The sequence below is a fragment of the Lissotriton vulgaris genome, chromosome 1_1, assembly GCF_964263255.1.
Source record: "Lissotriton vulgaris chromosome 1_1, aLisVul1.2, whole genome shotgun sequence".
NCBI lineage: Eukaryota > Metazoa > Chordata > Amphibia > Caudata > Salamandridae > Lissotriton > Lissotriton vulgaris.
In genome coordinates, this window is record NC_141685.1 from 2,031,144,963 (window position 1) to 2,031,165,892 (window position 20,930).

The 20,930-nt window shown below is 45.0% G+C and overlaps 1 protein-coding gene across 2 annotated transcripts in view; it reads left to right on the forward strand.

The window, feature by feature from the left end:
* BCAT1 (branched chain amino acid transaminase 1) overlaps window positions 1-20,930 on the forward strand; it is a 329,634-nt gene that overhangs the window by 226,950 nt on the left and 81,754 nt on the right. For both annotated transcript variants that reach the window (XM_086920336.1, XM_086920331.1), the window contains exon 6: window positions 8,955-9,118. In XM_086920336.1, the coding sequence (XP_086776462.1) occupies window positions 8,955-9,118 (164 nt within the window). The remainder of the gene's footprint in view (window positions 1-8,954; window positions 9,119-20,930) is intronic.

Sequence of the window (20,930 nt, forward strand, 5' to 3'; positions counted from 1 at the left end):
GCCTCGTCAGGGGTAGTAAGCGCTATACAAATGTCATTACAATACAATACATGCCATCCATACTGGCAGAGCATCAAGCCATTATTATTGTTTTTCAAACAATGCCGGACACACAGAAAATCTGCAGTAGGTGTTTTTAAGCCAGTAAAAATGTTTGAAATACAGCACCCACAAACATGCTGCCAGGTGCTGTGGCACCAAAAGCACCGCCCTAAAGCACTGTGACACAGAAACACAGGCTGTATACTCAATGCATATCTATTCTACCCCGCTGCACTCTACACCTCTCCACTCTTTGCCACTCCACTGTACTCTATGCCACTCCACTGTACTCTGTTCCCCTCCCCCACTGCACTGTACTGTATGCTACTCTACTCTATCCCCCTCTACGCCACTCTGCTCCACTCTGCCTACTCCATCTTACTCTAAGTCACTGCACTCTATACCACTTTACTCTACACCACCCTAAGCCATGCCACTCCACTTTGTCATTTTTCTTTACTCTGTGCCAATCTGCCACTCTACTCTACACTTCTCCAATCTACTCCAGTCCATTCTACTCTACGTCACTCCACCGCCCACAATGCAACTCTATTGCCACTCTACGCCACTCCACTACATGCATCTCTGTGCCCCACTGTGCCATGCCACTACACTTTATGCCATTTTACTCAACTCCATGCCACCCTACACGACACCACGCCACTCTTCTCCACTTTATTCTACCCCAATCTATTCTCCTCTACACCACTCCATTCCATTCTACACCATCCACTCCACACAGTGCCAATCTATATCACTCACTCCACTATATTGTATGCTTTGCCAACCTTACTCTACGCCACTCTTCTCTATGGCACCCTGTGGCACTCCACTCTACACCACTCTACTCTGGTCCAGTCTATGCCACTCCATGTCACTCTACTCCAATCTACACAGTGCCTCTACTCTGCGTCATGCCACTCTATGCCATGACACTCAAGTCTCCGCCATTCTACTCCATGCCACCCTACTCTTTACAACTCAATACCACCTCACCCTTCACTCCGCAAACCTACTCTTCACCACTTTAGGCCACTCTACTCAACGCCACCCTACAATAAGCCACACACTTTATACCAATGCATGCCAGTCTGCTCCACTCTACGCCATTCCATGCCATTTCACGCCAGGCACTCTACTCTACTCCACTTCACAAAGTGCTACTGTATGTCAGTCTACTCTATGTCACGCCACTCTGCTCTATGCAATGCTACTCTATGGTATTCTACTCACGTCACTCTATTCTGCATTACCCCACTCCACGCCACTTTATGCCACTCCACTTTAAGCCACTCCATTCTTTGCCACTCTACGCCGATCCACCTCAATCTGCTTCACCTCACTTTATGCCATTCTACTCTACTCACACACAAGGCTGTACACCTAAACTCACCCGGCTACCTTGCTCAGAAATTGACAATCTCTGGGGGAACCAGAAACACGAGAGGCGCAAACAATCTTCTGCTGAAACCTCGAAGATTCCGGAAGGAGAAAACATACAAGCGCTCTTTCTCAGGAATGGCGCCTAGGATTTGGAACTCACTCCCTCCCGAAACCAGGCTTCTCTCTTCCACTACACTCTTCAAAAAAGAAGTAAAAGCTATCCTCATGGCTAAATTCACCTGTACTACTATCTCGAACCCTATCAACACCCTGCGATGATCTTTACTACTTGCTTGACCACTTATCTATTTGTACGAGCTGTCTTATCAACCACTTGACTGCTTTGCAGCCACCCAATTGTATTATTTGTATTGTATGATCTACTGATTTACGTATTTGACTTTGTTCCCTCATGTTCCCTTCTGTACTCTGTGAACTATCGACCTACCTATTTGACTTTGTTCCCTCATGTACTCTTCTATGTAAAGCGCTCTGATATCTGCAAAGATCTTGTTCGCGCTATATAAAACTCTGAAAATAAATAAATAATAAATACTCAAATCCACTCTACCGCACTCCATTCTCCTATAAGCCACTCTATTCTACTCTACACCAATCCAGTCCACACAATGCCACTCTATGCTGTTCCACTCCACTCTGTGCAACTCAGCTCTATGCGATGCCACTCTACTCCACGCCACTCCACTCTTCTCTACGCCACCCTTCTCAGTGCCACTCTACTCTATACCACTCCACTCTATACCACTCCACTCTACGACACGCCACTCTACTCTGCCACACTCTACTCTAAGCCACTCCATGCCACTCTACTCCGTCCACACATTGCTTGTTGTGAATGGATTATACCGCAAATGAAGGCGTTTTCTTTAAACGTAAGCCCACAGGAGGGTTTGTTACAAGATCGATACTTACATGGACTGAGAAGCCTACTAAGGTATTGAAAATATCAAGGGGGCACATAATCTACTATAGAAAAAAATACTATGACTACGAATACCAGCATGCTATACGAACTGTCACACCTGCTGCTTAATGGATGGCATGATGAAAACGTGGTAGATGGCGTCCACTGTAATCATATTGTCATTCCACACGACCATGGAGCGGAAGTGCTCCAAAGCGCGTAAGGCGCAATCAATTAACGAATAAAGAAAATGCCTGGTGCCGTTATTATACTGCTGTGCTTCTTCAAAACGGTGGTCTTTGTTTTAAAAAATAGATATATAATATATATATATTTCCAATAACTTTGGCACTGGTTGATGAATCTTCACAATTTTCAAAACACGTCCCCAATTTTCTCCAACTACTGTGTTGAAAGTTTCGGGTTGTACTGTAAAGCAGGGACCGGGAAAAAAGGGGTGAGCCAAATGCATTTTTCCCATGTTATATTTATTGGTATTTTTCAGTTTTTGAACACAACTACAGCCCGAACTGCTGAACAGAATTGCATCAAATTTGGCAGAAAGCTAGATGCCAAAAAGCGTGCTTTTTGTGCTTTGTTGTAAGTCTGTTCAGTAGTTTCAAAGATATTTAATTTGAAAAAATATAGATATCCGGGAGTCCAAAATACTACTGAAATCCTACTGAGGCTGCTTTGTCAAAAAATGCGGGGGAGGCCCGAATGGCCTCCCCCACTGACTTAGGGACCATCACCTCCCCGGGGCTTCTTTATTTTGTCCATCGGGGGGCCTCTCTAACCCCTCCATCCCGAGGGTCACCACCTCCCCGGGGCTTTAATTGTATGAGGGGGGCGCATGGACCACCCACAGCCTTGTGGGACGCCATCTCCCGAGGGCTTTAATTGTAGTTGATGCGGGGGCACAGAGACCCACTGCATCCCCAGAGGCCACTAAATCACCAGGGCAAATTTAAATAAAGGAGGGTGGGCGCAGCACTGGTGCCGACCCCTGGGACATTGCAGTTTGTTATGGCGTGGCGTGAGCACCGATGATATCGGCCCAGTGAAAGTGGGCCACATGGCCCCCCTTCTTTATTAAAATAAATGTAAATAAAAAGAAAAGGCCAGGCCCTGAGGAATGGGGTCCCCAAGCAGGGCCATAATTTGTCTGGGGAAGGCAGCCACGTGCCTCCCCTCCCCATTCTAAAAATACCTGGCCCCGGGTGGTGGGGTCCCCTGGGCCAAAATTGGTCCTGGGAGCAGGGGGGGGGGGCACACGGTAGCAGCACCCATCTGGAATGTCGGTGGCGGCGAACAGTGGTAAACGGATATATATGTATTTAAATTATCATGCAAATCCTCTGGCTTCCGCTGCTGCCCCGGGTCCACTGGGGGAGAAGCGTCACCACAGAAGGAGCTTACCAGTGAGGAAAATTGTCACCAAGCCACCAAAAGCACATCACAAATAATGCTCACCCTGTCCGGCCTCAGTGTCAGCAACCCTTTATTTTTGTGGATACAGCAAAATGAAAACTTGTTTCAGACAATGTAGACCTTGATCACATGACAAACCAGCCAGCTCACCAATTTGAAAGAGTGTATAATACAAAAGAAGGACTTGTAATAAATCGCATGGATGGCCACCATTTTTAAATAGTACTGGATTATCATAAAGAATACAGCAACTGCTGCCTAACAATCAATTGCTCATAACTCCATTTTATTTTCATCTGAATATGTGAATATAACAATTCAAGCCCCTTCTCCCCAATAGGTGAGAATCCATGGACACATACAGTATATGCAAATGTGCAGATTGTACAAAAGCAGAATGTGTGAAACATAAACAAAGGACTTAAATAAGTCACTCGAAGAAGGACCATCTTGAATGGCAATTGTTTCACACGATGGATACAGCAACTGCTGACTAACCATAAAATGCGCATAATTCCAATGTTAAATTTGGATATATGAATGTATCAGTATAAGCCCCTATTTTCCTTATTATCTTCCCTTATTATCCAATAGGTGGGAGTCCATTGACATGCTAACATAAAAATAATAAGGACCGACTCCATTTTAAGTAGGCCTAGGCTCCTTTTTCAGTATTTTTGCAGAATCATCAAAATGCCTGTTTTTGACGTAGATTTCATCTGTCCCTATCTTTTTAATAACCTGTGAACGTTTCAAGCTACTCTTATACAGGCAGCAGTAAGACACCTGATGTGACATCAGTTTGGAATGAGTGCCTTGTTATCTCAGTTTCACAGTCAAACAAAGAATAATAACTAGAGCAGTGTAGTTTAAATTGTCTTGTTTTTAAATTATTTGTTTAAAAGAAGGCGTCTAAGACTTAAAGTCTTGATGCTCATTGGTTGCACAAACATTCCTGAGGAGATGTTAGAAATTCCATCTTGGATAAGAAATTATATAAAAGGACCTTTTGTCAGAAGAGGTCCTACGCCTCATGTTGAGTGACAATGCTGCATAAACTGAGTCTCTGGCTCAGCTCTTTAAGCTAATCTACTCCATGTTCTCCTAGCTTAGCACATAGAAGTAGGTTTTAGAGTGTTAGGTTTTTATTAGATGGCATTTTAACCATGGTGGAAATGTTCCTTTTACTATCAATGTTCACAACATGCATTTATGCTGTTTTAATCATATTCTTTGTAGTTGTTTTAGATGTGCTGAGCAACAGGGAGCACCTGTTGAAATAAACATGCTCTTTTAGTTTGTATCTTTTTTTTAGCACAGTTTGTGTGTATATTATGGAAGAGAAAGAAAAAGGGTTGTTTCTAGTAACCACAGTGTCCGTGGATCCCTGTTTAGGGATGATTGGTAACCCAAAAGCAATGTATTGGATGGGGTTCTACGGAGCTTCAAAACCCTGTCTTTCACATTCAAGTGCTGGTGCATTGAACTTAGTTCACTCCTGTCACCCATGGGTGTTAAAACAAACCTTGTAGAGCTGAGCCAGAAACAGTGTACAGCATATACATGGGTCTGCATCATGCCGAAAGAGGAACCCAATAGTCAATGTGTACTTTACCCTCTCGGCCAACATAATTGAGCAGTATAATGACAAATAAATATGTCATAATCTTGCACTGCAGCAAACCCCTAGTATAGGTACAATCCATATAGGCAAGATAACACATCTTGTAAACAATTCAGTAAATCACAAAAATGGTCTCAAAACCACATGGCCGTGTGGTGCATAGGGTAGGGTGCTCGCATGTAGGTTTTAACTGACATTTTCACATATCCATTATGTCCCTTTAACCTTTGTTTATTTATATATATTACCTACTGGCAGTCGCCAGTAGGGAGTAATAGTTAGGACCTATTTTCCATAGGAAATCTGCAACATTCTATTCCCAATAACTTTGGTGCCGGTTGACGAATCTTTGCGAAATCTTCAAACGTTTTGGCCAGCTCTGGTCCGCTCCTATCCTGAAAGTCTCGGGGTGATTCGTCAAGCGGGGGCGATAAAAAAGGTGGGTCCCAAAACATGTCAATGCAATTTTCCATAGGAACATTTAGTCGCAGCTACAGCCCGAAATGCTGAACGGAATTACACCAAATTTGGCAAAAAGGTAGCCCTTGGTTAGAGTTGTGCCTTTTGGTTAAATGGTATAAATCCGTTGAGTAGTTCCTGAGAAAATCAAAAGTAAAATCACATGTATACCTATGGCCACTGTGGATCAGCGTACCCTAAGCGCACCCTGACGAGCACGAACTGTATGCTAATTGGCTGTCAACACTCCAAACCAGGAAGTGTTGGCAGCCATCTTGTGCCTCGGTAGAACCGAGGCACATGAAAACAGAAGGAAAAATGTCAAAACGCAAAAAGGGGGCAGGGTAGAAACACCCTGACCCTCTAGGTCTGCTCAAGGGGTCCCACAAGGACCACCAAGGCCCCCCTTTTTTTTTTTAAACGGCAAGATCCGCGCAGGTTGTGAGGATCCTGTTGATAAAACAAAAAAAACAAAGCACGGGCTCCCGCGCATCATTGGTAATTAGCCCCCGGGGGGTCCAAATCCCGGGGGCAATGACAGATTTGGTGAGGGACCCAAAGGGCCCCCCCAGCCCCGGAGACCGCCACCCTCGGGGCTTCATCATAATGTCGGCGGGGGGCTTACGGCCCCGCAGCCCCGGGGGACCACCAATCCCTGGGGCTTCTTTAAATTAGGTGGGCGGGGTCTCAGGCCCCCACAATCCTGGGGACCAGCACCCCGGGGCTTCTTTAAATTAGGGTGGGGGGGCTGTCAGGCTCCCCCAGCCCTGGGGACCGCCATACCCCGGGGCTTTAAGAAATGAATGGCGGGGGGCTCACACAGTTTACACAGCGTATACACAGTGGTGAAGGGAGGGGACGATGCCTGAGGTGACATGGGCAAACCCGCCCCATGGTGCATTGTAAGTTGGGGAAATAATTTCCATTCAATACTGAGGGCCCATGGGGGCCAACTAGTCCACCAGGGGCTTCCAGTAAGTGCTACTGGGCTGCGTTGCAGAGCGGTGGTCCAGGCCGTGCCGATTTTATTTGCAACGCAGCTCTGTGGTGCTAACTAGAGATACCTAATGGGCTAGTTGTACCCAAGAAACACTCAGGATTCAATGAGACTATATCCTCCAAATTAAAACGGCCACAGGGCATTTGGCACACTTCAGCTCAGCCCCCCCTCCCTTTACCAGTGTGCAAACGCACCCTGTGGCGCATTTTAAGAGGTAGTTTTAATCCCCCTACCCTATTACACACTAGGAGCTTACAGAGGTGGTCATCCTAACGCACAGTGTTCCCTAGTGTATGTAGGTGTTTTAACTGTATTCTAAGTGTCTTTTAGCTCAGAACTGGCTCTAGGACTGGTTAGTCAGAGTCAGTTACCACCAGTACCCATGTGAAAAAGTTGAGGGTACAAGATGATTTTGCAACAAAAGCCTCTTTCTGATCCTCTGTTTGTTCTTTCTGCACGTCTTCCTTCTTCCTGCACTTTTCTTCATCTTTGAGGACTTCTGTTGCTTCTTTCTGCATTTCTTTTTCGTCTTTCTGTGTGTTTTTTCTTCTTCCTTCACATATCCTACCTCTGTAGGCATAGTTAGAAATTATCATTTAAAAAAGCTTTGAAATTCACTAAAAAAACCATAGGTTTCAGTTACGTTAAAGTTAGAAATTAGCATTTAAAAAACCTTTGAAATTCAATGAAAAAACCATAGGTTTCATGCATGTTATAGTTAGGAATTAGCATTTAAAAAACCTTAAAATTGACTGAAAAAAATCATAGGTTTCAGGGGCGTTATAGTTAGCTGGACATTTTACTCGTACAAAACCATAGAAAGTCCCCCGTTATAGTTAGTTCAGCTAACTATAACTCTCGCGCCCGCAATGCACTGCTGATGACGTCACATATTACATCACTCATGACATGGTCAGTGACATCACTCATGACATCAACAATGACATCTCAAATGACAGCACTGACGACATCACTGATGACATCATCCCTGGGGTAGAGTGGCGGACCTCCTCTCACCCTAATATAACCTTTGATATACGCACATTGAAAAATAGAAACCATTTTTTTTTAATGGACATACCAATACCAGTTACAACACACCTATTCAGTAATTCCAAGATCTACATAAACATCCACTCATTCACCAACAGTCCTACATACTCACTCATACATGTACCCACTCATCATGTGTACTCATACACCTATACATCCTGTTACACACTGCCACTCGTTAATAGAGTTACTCACACACTTAGTCACCCATGCTAATAAAAAATCAAACATCCATTTACTTGCATATACCGCTATACACACACCACTACACTTACTTCTACAAAAACTTACACATACTTACTCTCTTAAACAATCACTTATAGAAACATATACTTATTTATACAGGAACTCTTCCAATCTCTCACTATCATTTATACTCACTTATATACACCAATACTCACATATACTAGTTTAAAACATATGTAGTTACTCATAAAGACACTATTGAGACAGTCATTCACTCACTAACACAACCATACACACACTCATCCACCCATACAGTCCTGCACACATGCTGTCTTCAAAACACATACAAACAGTGAATCACTCATTCATGCATCTATGCGGTAAGTAATACCCCCCACCGAACCATACAGACACTCAGACACTCATACTGATACTCAAAAAACCAACTAATAACCCCTTTAGACACTCATGTAGCTACTCACCAACCCATGCAGCCAATTATATACAAATTGAGAGACTGATGCAGATATTTACATATTTAAACATTACTCGCTAACCCATGTATTCACTAAGATACACTTAATCAGTTCGTTATACAATCAATTTTACCCATAAAATCATCCATTTAGACACTTATTTACCCATTTATTCTTCCATCGAGCTTGAGATATACATATATAAAACATATTTAATTTTCAGAAAAACACATACATTGGATGATGTCATCAGTGATGTCATTTGAGATGTCATCAGTGTCAGCTGTATGTGAAGTTCATGGTGTTGAAACTAATGTGGCAAAACCTAAAGCATATGCACTCTTATGTTGTGTTTGTTTTTCGTTTGATACACAGCCTTCTCTAGGAGTCAAGAAATCATCTAAGGGCCTGCTGTACGTTATATTAAGTCCTGTTGGCCCATATTTTGCTGGTGGAGGTTTTAGCCCAGTATCCCTTTGGGCTAATCCAAAATATGTGAGGGCTTGGAAAGGAGGAACGGGTGACTACAAAATGGGAGGGTGAGTAGATAATACACTTTTCATAATTTTTGTTGACTGTATGATTTTAAAAGGTGCCTAACTGAGAGTACTGAAAAATGAAGTTGTTTTTCTGCACCTCTGATAAAGATCACCCGTTGCCCAATTCACAAAGCTAACTATACATGCATATGTTTGCTTGCATGTACAGTTGCTCACACACCTAGGTGTAACACTTTACTTTTTTGCTATTCATTATTTATAAGTGGAGATTTATACCTACGTGCAGATTTATATTTCAACCCCTCAAATGTTGGGGTGGAGACTCCTACTACAGAATTGACTAGTTTAAAGTTACTATTAGTAATTTTTCACCTGGTGATAGAGCTCTCCAAAATCGGGATAGATATATCCCTATGGGACAGTACAGGGAAATTAAAAAAAGTATAAAATTGTATATTACACAGTGGTGGTCGTGTCTCTATAGTTAGGTCAAAATGTCCATGAGAAAAGCTTTGTTTGTTTCTCTAATAACTTTGGCTCCATTGAACGAATCTACATGAAACTTTAGAAAAAAGGTTTGTACACCTCGGCTCCTTCATGGAAAGCTTTGCGCCTATCCATCGAGCACGCGCCAAAGTAAAGAAAGATCCAAAACATTGACTTCCCATGTTAATTTATTTAGAAATTTTGCTCTCTAATGCAGAAAAAATGGCTGAACTGATTTCAGGTTGGGGATGAAGGGGTTAAAATTTTACATATATCTAGATAGTTTGTACCTTGGTCCCAAAAATGAAACAAATAGGGAGCTCTGATTGGCTAAGGGAGTTTTCTCCCATCAGTTATTTTGGTACCAAGGATCCAATATCAGCCCCACAGTAATGAGTGATCAGATTGACTGGCTGCAACTCAGAAAAAAATTATGTGGATGCCATTGCTGATCTTGGTGACTTGGTCCTATATGTGCTGAAAAGGTTTGTAACATAGGGAATAAGGGGGCTGGGTAGGTACATCCTGAACCCCAAGTACTTTTACAGGGATACCCAGAGAAACCTCCCAGAGACTATAATTTGTAAAAATCAGGTTGCAGGGTCCCAGTGATAGCCCTCTCATGAGGTACGACAGCACTCCTACTGGTGGAAGGGCCACTTGGACGCCCACTTGTCTCTCACACACTGGTGATCAACCCCAACAGCTATGCGCCAAGCCTTCAAAGCCTCTCTGCACTAGGCAACACTTTCTGTACCTTTGGCCCTATGGATAGTACTATTTTACCCCTGCCTTCCCTGTACTGCCTTTACTCAGCGAGCTTAGCGCAGGAAGTGACAAATCACCTTATTACATAACATGCACTGCCTGAGTGTAGGCGCAGACTCTGTAACTGCACTGTTGAAAGGCGGACCAGGGTATTGAAAGCACAGTTGACTTTCAGAGCAGAGGGGTTGGGAGCATATTGAGAACAGAGCAGCCTCCATCCTGGAGACAGGTGGGGTGTGTGACTTCACATCCTCCAGAACTTGCCAGGTGGGGCTCTTGGACACCTGTGGAACTCTCCCTAGGGGCCCCTTGGGGTGCGCATAGTGCATTGGTGCATATCTCCTGACAGCTTTTATTCCCCTTGCCTCACTTTCACTAGGGTTGAGGCACAGGGGTAAAAAGATCCCCATGTGCGTTCAGCCCCATGTATGTGAACGAACACTCCAAAGTCTCGCAGCGAAGGGCACGTTACAGGCGGGTCCTCACAAGTGTCTGGTATTACAGAAGGATGGTGCAAAGTGCCACAGGGTGTAAAATCGGGCATAAACAGCAGACACTTCTGTCATGTGACGTCAGTTCACTGATGTGTGAGATGGAAGTCGAAACTGGGACTCTGGAACCCGGCCTGGTACTGGGTCAGCGAGGAGCAGAGGACAAAGAAACCTCGGTGAATGCATTTTTAATGTATTTTTATTACTCCAGGGTGGGCACTTTAACTAGAAATGCAATACATAAACTCCTTAACCCGCTCTGTTGACCTGGCTGGTGTTTGCTTCACCTCATGTTTTATTGTTTAGGTCTCGCCTAGGCAGGGCGCATGCACTGCTCTAGGAGATGACCTTTAGAAATTGGTCAGCTCTTTTCCACACACTCGTGCATGTGACGGCATCCACTTTGCGGCAGCGGTTCTACTTGCCCTTTCACTTTCGGCACACGCTTGTTTACATTAGCCTACTCACGGTCGCCTTGGCGGCTCGTCATCCTTGCTCTTTCACTTTCGTTCGCGGTCGCTCTTGTTTTATTAGTCGGTATCCACTGCTCCTCTTAACACAATTCACATGGTCATTCTGTAGGACTTGCAAACTGCCAGTATTGTAAGCCGGATAGCCACTTCAAAAAAGCAACTTTTCAGAATGCAACATTCTGTATCATTAGCCTTTATTTCCCATCCACACGAGAAGCAGCTTTTAGGGAGTGCAGAATTGCGCATAGAAGGTCATTGTGCCACTCGAATACGGTGACATGCTTTCCTTTGTCATCTTCTGCTCCCGTCTCTAAATGTTTCCAAGTGTCTGTGTGTATGGAGGTGGCATGTTGCTGGTGTACATACTTTATACTTTGGAATAAGCACCCTGCACCCCAAATGAGGCCTCCTTTGACCACAGGGCATGGGGCATCCTTCAAAGGACTGTTGCTTCGTGCGTGTCCTGAGTTTATTCCTCCGCGTCATTCCTCCGAGATATCAATCGCTGTACTTCTGGTTTCCTGGGTAACTCGGATAAAGCAAACATTCCGAAGCCGAGCCTTTAGTATTGGGGCATAAAATAATGAGAAAATTATGGACTGTGAGGATAGTAAGTGGGCTGCATCTCAGGTATCCCGCATAAAGATCTAGGTTTTCATTTGTCAGCATTCTTGTTGATCTGAGCGGTTCATAGCAAACTGAACGTGTTATTTGTGTTCCTCCCAGCTGTCACCTTGAAAGGACAGCGTTCCTTCATCTCTCGTCATACATATTTTATTTTCCTCTGTCATTCTAGGCAGACTTATTCCGACTGTCTCGCGCGGAATCTCGTCTCCAGTTGAATTTTCATCATGCCCCGGCCGCTTCCTGCTGATTTATGAAACCCTGTGGCACTATCATCCCAGCCACATCTCTCCGCCCTCGCGAGGCATGGCTGTGGCCTCTGGCTCTGAAAGTGCACTCAGTACATACCGTTAACCTACAGTTAGGTTTCCGTGCAGTCACGATGGCGGGCTTGTTTCATGGATGGGGACCTGCTCCGTAAAGATGGCTTTGTTGGACCAGAAGCACGGCCCAAAGACAGAAGAAGCCATAGGTGGAGTGGGCCTTCCCATGGCTGCTTTATATAGGCAGATCTGCTTGTACAGACTTAATAAAAGACATCTCACTGGCTGGATCAATGCACAGCATTGTTATTAATGTGGTTCTTCAGTCAATTGAGAATGAATACATTTGTAAATCTGACTTCTAACCTGGTGTTATTATCTTGCTCACTTGTTGACTGATAAACCTTTAGTTCTCTGATTGCTAACAGTTCCTTAACAGTAGATGTCTGTTCCTCCAAACCAGGGAAAAATGCAGCTCACATGCTGCTAAATAACTTTTTTTTAAATGCATTTTTAAGTTCCACAAGTAAAATGGCATTGTTGCAGTGCCCCATGACATAGTCATGTAATCAGTAACTGTAACACAAACTTTAGGCAAGTTCTACAACTCCTGGTTTTAGATCTTCCTTATATACCCCCTCCCACGCCGTGCATAATTTGTCTTTGTTTTCATATACAAGACTATGATAATCTTCTGCTCTGGGTGACCCACAGGTTTATCCTTGTGTATCCCTAAATGGCTTCTACTTCTCATCTATCTACAAACCTGATTGCCTCTCCACCCTCCTACATACTCAAAGTCCCTTAAAGCAAGTCCCCCAACATAGCTTAAACACATGGGCAAAGCTAATAGCTCTTGCTAAACACTTAGAGGGTCCCAAAGGCGAGACCTATTGGCTATGCCAAAGCTTGTTTTCATACAGTGCGGGCAAAGGATGTATCTGTTTCTGTTTGCGCACCCCCTGCCCTGAGGCCCATCTGGCACCAGGACAGGCTGGAAATTAGATAAGCAAGTAGGCGTGATGCACCACCTGTCTAGTCACACCTCTAAGGTGGACTGCCTGATGTGCTCCACGAAGGAAAGATTCCACCATCTTGATTTTGGTGCAGTTAGGAACTTTTGGACAGGGTAATGCCTACTCCCCATAGGAAGTGATCATATAGGAGGTGTAGTGACCCTAAGGGTAATTAGGTCAATGGCTACTACCCTTCACTCCTCTTAGCACCCATAAATTCTGTATTTAGGTGGCCTAACACCAGGATTTCAGATTTACCTCACTGAAGAAGAAGGACCAAGAAGCGGAAACTGTGGGCCAGCTGTGGACTTTTTTACACCAAGCCCTCTTGCCTGCCTGCTCCCTTCCAGACAATCGAGACAACCCAACTCGTCCTGTAGCTGTGCATCCTCAAAAAGCCTAGGTGGGCTGCCAGCACTTCACAAACCTACCAGCATCTCCCTTGAAGTGGAAGAGCCTCTTCCCTACAACCTACAGGCACTAACCGCAGCGTCCGGTTCATCATTCTGCTGACCACCGGGTCCACCGATGCAGCAGCCACCCAGGAAAGGGTCATAATGCTCCAGAGGGTCAGATCCATCTCCCCAACAAGTTTGTAGAAGCCAGGACCCCAAGGAGTCGCCCTGCACCTGAACCCATGGCACAGTACCCCTTGCAACAACCAAGGTTTTTATGTAGTCCTAAGCCCCTCACAAACTGGGCCCCCATTGAGTGCTCCCGGACTTGTCTGCAAGTGCCTCTCTGCAGTCTGTTTCTAGGTGCTCCCCGCCCCTTTTATCAACGGTGTAGTACGCAAGGCTACCAATGAGCCCTGGACACTCCAAGACTGGTAATCCCAAACTGCTGGTGGATCTTGTGATGTTGACCCCCTAGCACCTTAAGTCCTAAAGGGAATCCCCAAAATACAATTGTAAACACTTGTATGGAGTATATGTTTGTTTCTTCTTAAGAAAGTGTTACTGCATAAAAACGCATTTTTGTGATATTTGGGATTATTAATTTAAGCCCTGTAAGATAATAGGGTCATTTGGACTTTCTGCATAGTGTACCTCATTATGCTACACAACATTAAAAGCCAGCTTCCTATACTTACACATTAAAATGGAAATGTTTTTGTGTATAGTGTGTAGCGATCATAGTACAAGGTGTGGTTTACTGTGCAGCAACATAACCAGTCCTGTTTCTGGCCATGCATTGGGTTGCATTGAACAGAGGAAAGAGAAATCACCACAAATTTAAATGTAGATGTGTCACAACTTCCTTGTTGTCTGGTGTCACCCTCTAAGTAGAGAAGAAAGATATTCTGTTTGAGAAGTTTTGTAAGAACCATCCTGGTAAGGCTCTCCATCTTGACCTTAACTGCTCGAAAGGGTACCACAGATTTTCTGAAAGGCGAGCACAAATCTGCATAACTTAGGTCAATAAAGTCAATAACCATTACAACCCGCAAATACCATTGAGTGCATCACTTTGAGGTTTCAACTTCTGATTCTTTTCCTGGAGAGTCTCACGGCGCTTCTCTCCCTTTAAAACACTTGGAGTGCCTGTAATCCAACAAAAGCCAAGAAGGAGCATTATGCTACCATAGCTCACATTGCGATAATACAAAAGCTTTAGGTTTGTGCATGTTGAGGATCAATGCCTGCAAGAGAGGGGACTGACTCTGATCCTTGATGCCTGATGCTTACCCCACACATTCAGGAGGGATTGGTTCTGCCTGCAGCTACCCCTTACTTGATTGCTGTATTTAACATACACTGCCTTGATATGTATTTATTGACAGACTTGAAGCTCTTCGACCTAAAAAATGCTGAATGTTTGACAGGAGAGTAAGTGAGGAGGTTCTTTTCAACGAATTGCTGAAGAGAAGCCCCATCCTTTTTAGTTATTGAATGGCTTGGTCATGCAGAACAGTTAAAAGATGAACAGGCCACAGAGAAGACCGCAGAGAAGAGTAAAGCAACGGTAATAAAGACGCTCCCACTGGGTAAATGTTATAGTGGGAGAACCCATCATGTCATTATCCAAGCTGCTCTTCCTATACCTTGTCTTGCTCTATTTCAACTCAAATTAATTAAGGGTTATCTTTATTATCAGCAAGGGTCCTGTTAGTTTCAAGAAAGCAGTTGTCTCTCCACTACTAAACCATACCCATCACAGGAACTTGCAGGTTATCACCGTCTGTAAAGTCGTTTAGAAAAATTTGAAGAAAGGGATATAAAGCAGCCAAGGCTACACTCAGACAAAAACAATCAGCTCCATCATTATTAAGCAGGGATCAGACTAGATGAAGGTACAAAATCAGCAGTGTTTACAGGACTGAACAAACACATGCAGGTAGCTGTTGGTAGCACTTTGATGCTTTTTGATCTATCCGTGCCATTTGTCATTGATCTTACATAATAACCACTGTCGTGAAAATGCCAACATAATGGATTTGCATTGTATTGGATTCAGTCCTTTTCGATCAACAGGAAATGATAAGTTGCCTGGAGTGACAATATGCAAAGAAATATTATCATGTTTGGTTAACAAACCCATGAGCTTCACAAATCTATCACAGTGCATTTTAAATAATTCAGTGGGTGGCCAGCCCTGGTCTGCAGTTTTATCAGTAAGCAACTGAACCAACTATACCTCACAATGTCAGACACATGTTGATCATTTAATAAATAGGCTTTCCCACTTTGAATGCCACAGCATGAATCATTTGAAAGAAATGGAATCAATACACGGGGCAAGATGGCAGCTGCTTAACAGGCTGGCTGCCGAGCTAGTGGACAGTGGCGACAGGCTCGAGCATATGACCCTGTGATAGCCAAACCTACCTGATGGAGAAGTTCTGCGGAATGATAGCTTAATCAGACTTTGACTTTTGACAGATCGTACTTTTGATCTTACAACCTACCTCCTTGTCCGTCTCCTCTTGTTCTTCTCATCGCTCCTCATCATCGCTCATCTCTGCTCTTCACCGCTTGTCTCTCTTGCTCCTGATGCTTGTGGGAGCAAGTCAGTCGTATCGGCAGAGACTCTGAAGCCTTACTTCACGGCTGCTGTCGCTCGTTCACTTGAGCGTCTGGTGCGGGATTGTGTCTAAAGACTTCTCGTCAAGCCCGTGGTGCTGGCCGGGGTGATTGGCAGCGGAGGCGTGGAGGCATTAGAGATGCCTCCTAAGATGTTATCGGCAGCGGCTTCTAGGGTGGCTGCAGCGGCGGCGGCCCGTAAGGCGTGTGTGGAGGGGGCTGCAGAGGCAGCGGAGGCAGTGACGCTAGCTGGGAGTCTCTCACCGCAATCAGGAAAGCCCCTCGCCCCGGAGCCTGACTCGGATCTACTGACTAAGGTATTTGAAAGGCCCACTGAACTGAGTAGCTTGTCCACTTCAGCAGGGAAATTAAACGAAGGAAGTATGGAGGGGGAGGAGGGGAGTGTGAGGGGGACATTGGCAGGACTTCAGTGAGGGATGCATGCGTCTGATCAGGGGGGCGGATTCCCGGACATTTCCAGTCCAAAAAGTCAGATAAATCTGATGAATCCCTGACTGCCAGCCTCCACCAGGCTCAACCAGACATGATAGTGAGCACTTCACCCAAATCGGACCAACAAAGGGATGAACAAAGGAATAAGGATAAGGATAAACTGGAGCAAGAGGAGGAAAAAGAGGAAAAGGAACCTAGTGATTGTTTTTACTCTCTATCTGAAGGAGCTGAATGGTCTGATGATAGAATAAGGACATCGCCAGGGGGAAGCAGTTTAGATTCAATTGGGTAAGACAGCGACGACGAGACCCCACAAACAGCTGTAAAATCTGTACAGAAAGGGAGACTGAATGGGGAGCTCTTACCAAGGGCAGAAGGGAGCTGACCCAGGACAATTCTCCAGTTACCCCATGCAAACATCAAAAGAGGTACTTATAGCAGAGGAAGGTGCACCTCCGACGCTAGATGTAATACATAAGGCCATTTTGGCCCATAGAGTAGAAACTAGGCAAGATAGCCTGAAAGCCCAAGCAGGGATGAGGAAAATGCAGGGCGTTGTGAGTAAGCTTTCAAAAGCATTTTCAAATATGGGTGACAGAGTTTCGAATTTGAAGGAAAGGATTGTTGCAACAGAAGCACGTCTATGGCAGAGGTACAGTGTGCACAGATTAGAGACATCCAGTGGAAACTCGAAGAGTCCGAAAACAGGCAGAGACGTAATAATCTTCAAGTACTAGGTGTGCAGGAGGGTCTAGAAGGATCTGACGCTAGACAATATGTAATTGATCTCTTCAAAGTGGCCTTTCCGGAATTGTCAGAATGGAATTGGGCAGCAGAGATCCAAAGGGCACACTGCATTCCGCTGAAACCCCGCACACCGGCTAAGGTTGGGGATAGACATCGGGCCCTACTCGTCTTTTTTGGAAACTTCCTCCTGTGGCAGGCGGTCTATGAAAAGGTGAGGCCGGACGCCAAAAGATCAAGCGGTGCGGTCTCATTCTTTGTCCGCCCTTACTTTTGTCATGTAACAGTGGAGAGCCGCTGGCCGCTGAGACAGCTTATCAAACCATTCCAGGACAAGAAGATACAGGTGTTTTATCAATCCAGCACAATTGAAAGTAATAAATAATGGATCTGTCCTATATTTCGCGTCAGAGAATAAGGCCAAAGAATATCTGGACACCTTGGACAAATAAAGCGGTAGTTTCTCACTGTCTTTGATAAGTAAGGGTCACGGTAGGATGAATTGTGCACGTTGAGTTAGCCACTGCCCACTCTTTCAGCATGCATCACATGCTATGACCTCCGTCTGAGCGTCCCAGTGGGGTGGAAGGGTGCTCTAAGGTAGGGAGGGTGTGTGGGGTTGGGGGTGGGGGGAGGGCTCGAGGGGGGGTGGAGTGTTCTATGAAGGGGAGAAAAAAGTTTACCTGGTACTTTGGTTTGTATTTTTTGACCGCTTTGCTTTTTGTGTCACAAAAGGGGGTGGTGATGGACAGAGCATCTGAATCAATCAAACACTCACGCCCAGTCAAAAGATCTGGGTTTAAACCATCACCGTTCTTTAGCCCACTCTGCCACCCCAGTTCAGACATGGCTATATGCAAATCAGTCTGACCATGTGCTTCATGGGAACAGTCCAGCCCGAACTGCCAAGCCATGTCCTCCCTGGACCGGAAACAAGCCTCAGAGGACCGGTTTCTGGCATTCCAGCCGTCTTCAGCCCGGCTTGCTTGAATCCAGTGGCAAAGTGAGCAAGGGACTCACGTCTGAGCATACCCTGCCACACTTATGGCGGCCAAAAGCGATACAAAAGGGGGTGGTGATGGACGGAGCATCTGAATCAATCAAACACTCACACCCAGTCAAAAGATCTGGGTTTAATCCAGCACCGTTCTTTAGCCCACTCTGCCACCCCAGTTCAGACATGGCTATATGCAAATCAGTCTGACCCTGTGCCTCATGGGAACAGTCCAGCCCGAACTGCCAAGCCATGTCCTCCGAAACAAGCCTCCGAGGACCGGTTTCTGGCATTCCAGCCATCTTCAGCCCGGCTTGCTTGAATCCAGTGGCAAAGTGAGCAAGGGACTCACGTCTGAGCATACCCTGCCACACTTATGGCGGCCAAAAGCGGTACGAAGGGGGTGGTGATGGACGGAGCATCTGAATCATTGTCAGCATCATACAGTTTTGTAAGGAGACAGATGTTGGGTAATTTTGAACTACGTAGCAATGGGGAAGCTTAAGATAAGCTGCATCAATGTGCGAGGGCTGAACGATTGGTCCCAGAGGCAAAGATTGGGATATCTAGCAAGAGTTAATCTGTTAGATCTAATTTGTCTACAAGAGACACACTTACCGTGGGCCAAAAAATATCTATTAAGTTCTAAAGGCTTTGATTTGTTGGTATGCTCCTCCCAGACGTCTACTATAAGGGGGTTGGCTATACTGGGGAAATCATGTCTGGGGGGATCGATCGTTCCCTAGCAGATCCTTGGGGGCGTTGGGCAATCGCCAAATTAAAGATGGGGCTTACGCTGTGCGTAATCTATGGATCTAATCAAGACGACCCGGAACTATTAAATAATCTGGAAATAGAATTAGCGAATTGGGCTTCTCCCCTTATTTGCTGAGGGGATTTTAATATCTCTGCTGATCTCAGGGGTGGGGACGGGTCAAGTATTTATAAGGGTAGTAAGCCCAGGGACTATAAAGCTTTGTGTTCTCTGATTGGGTCATATAGTTTAATAGATGTCTGGGGCCACAAAGAGTAACATGACCCAGGGAAATATTCTAAGTTAGATTATTTTCTAATATCATCGTCAGAAGTGTCGAGGGTGTGAATTAAAAAACTTCCCAAACTTCTTTCGGATCACAACCCTCTGGTCTTAATCTACGATGTGGAGAAAGCCCCAAAGGTTAGATCCAGATGGACATTCGAGAGAAGACTTTTGGCCAATCCTAAATTTATAGATCACCTGAAAAAATGGGTTGTATAGTTCTTGGATGCAAACGGGTTTAGTGCCTACCGCAATTGCGTGTGGCATGCTTTTAAATCAGGACTTATGGGGGAGACTTATAGCTTTTCTGGTATGCTGAGGAAAGTTGACCGTGAAGAACATGAGGAATTGGTTGGGGAGCTAATGAAGGCTGAGGAGCAACACCTTAGTGAAATTATAGGTGGAAAGGAGACCTTTCAAAGTTTACATAAAATTGTGACCATTAAGGCCGACCTGAACAAATGGATTGCTCAGAAGCATGCGGACGAATATCAGGTGCATAGGGGTGAAATGTATGATACAGGGGAGCAGGCCGGAAAGCTTCTGGCATTGAAAATCAAGCAGGGAAGCAGTAGAAATCTCATTTTAAAAATACATGAAGATGATCAGGAGTTTGTAGAACCAGCTGATATTCGCAGGGTGTTTAAAAACGTTTATCAGCATTTGTATACTGAGGAGGATAGGCCTGCATTAGGTGAATTGGATGGCCTGGCAGGTCGAGGGCAGGATGATTTTGGACCTTAAACTATTAGCTCAGGATAAATTAATGCTCGAGTCCGGTTTGACTATAAGCAGAGTGGAAGAAGCTTTGCAAGATTTGGAGGCAGGGAAGGCTACAGGGCCTGATAACATTCCTATTGAGGTATACAAGTGCCTGCAGTATGTTTTGGCACCATTGATGCTGGATCTATTTAATGGTGTAATCTGCTCTGGAGTTGTGCATGTCTCCTGGAATAGCACAAATATTGTTGTTTTTTATAAGAAGGGCAAGGTCAAGGAAGAACCAGGCTCCTATCGCCCGATATCCCTCATAAACGCAGATACTAAAATGTATTCGAAGGTCTTGGCCAAGAGGTTGGGGGGGATCATTGGCGGTCTAGTCTTGCCGTGGCAGCACAGGTTTTTACCGGGTCGCGACACCGCTGATCACATCAGGCGGGTGATTGTGTTATTCAACGCCCAGGCTGCTGTGGGGGGTCAGATTACCAAGATCCTCCTCGACGCGGAAAAGGCCTTCGATCGGGTCACCTGGAGCCATCTGTGGTGGATATTGTAGCGGAAGGGCTTTGGCCCCAATGCCTTGAGGGCTAAAGGGCCATGTATGTCAATCCAGTAGCAAGAGTCCAATTAATGTGAGGTTGCTCTGAGGAGATTATCATATCGCGGGGGACTCGACAGGGATGTCCCAGCTCGCCAAATTTATTTGCTTTGTACATCAACCTGATGGTTAGGAAGATCTTAAGCTGTGAGCACATTA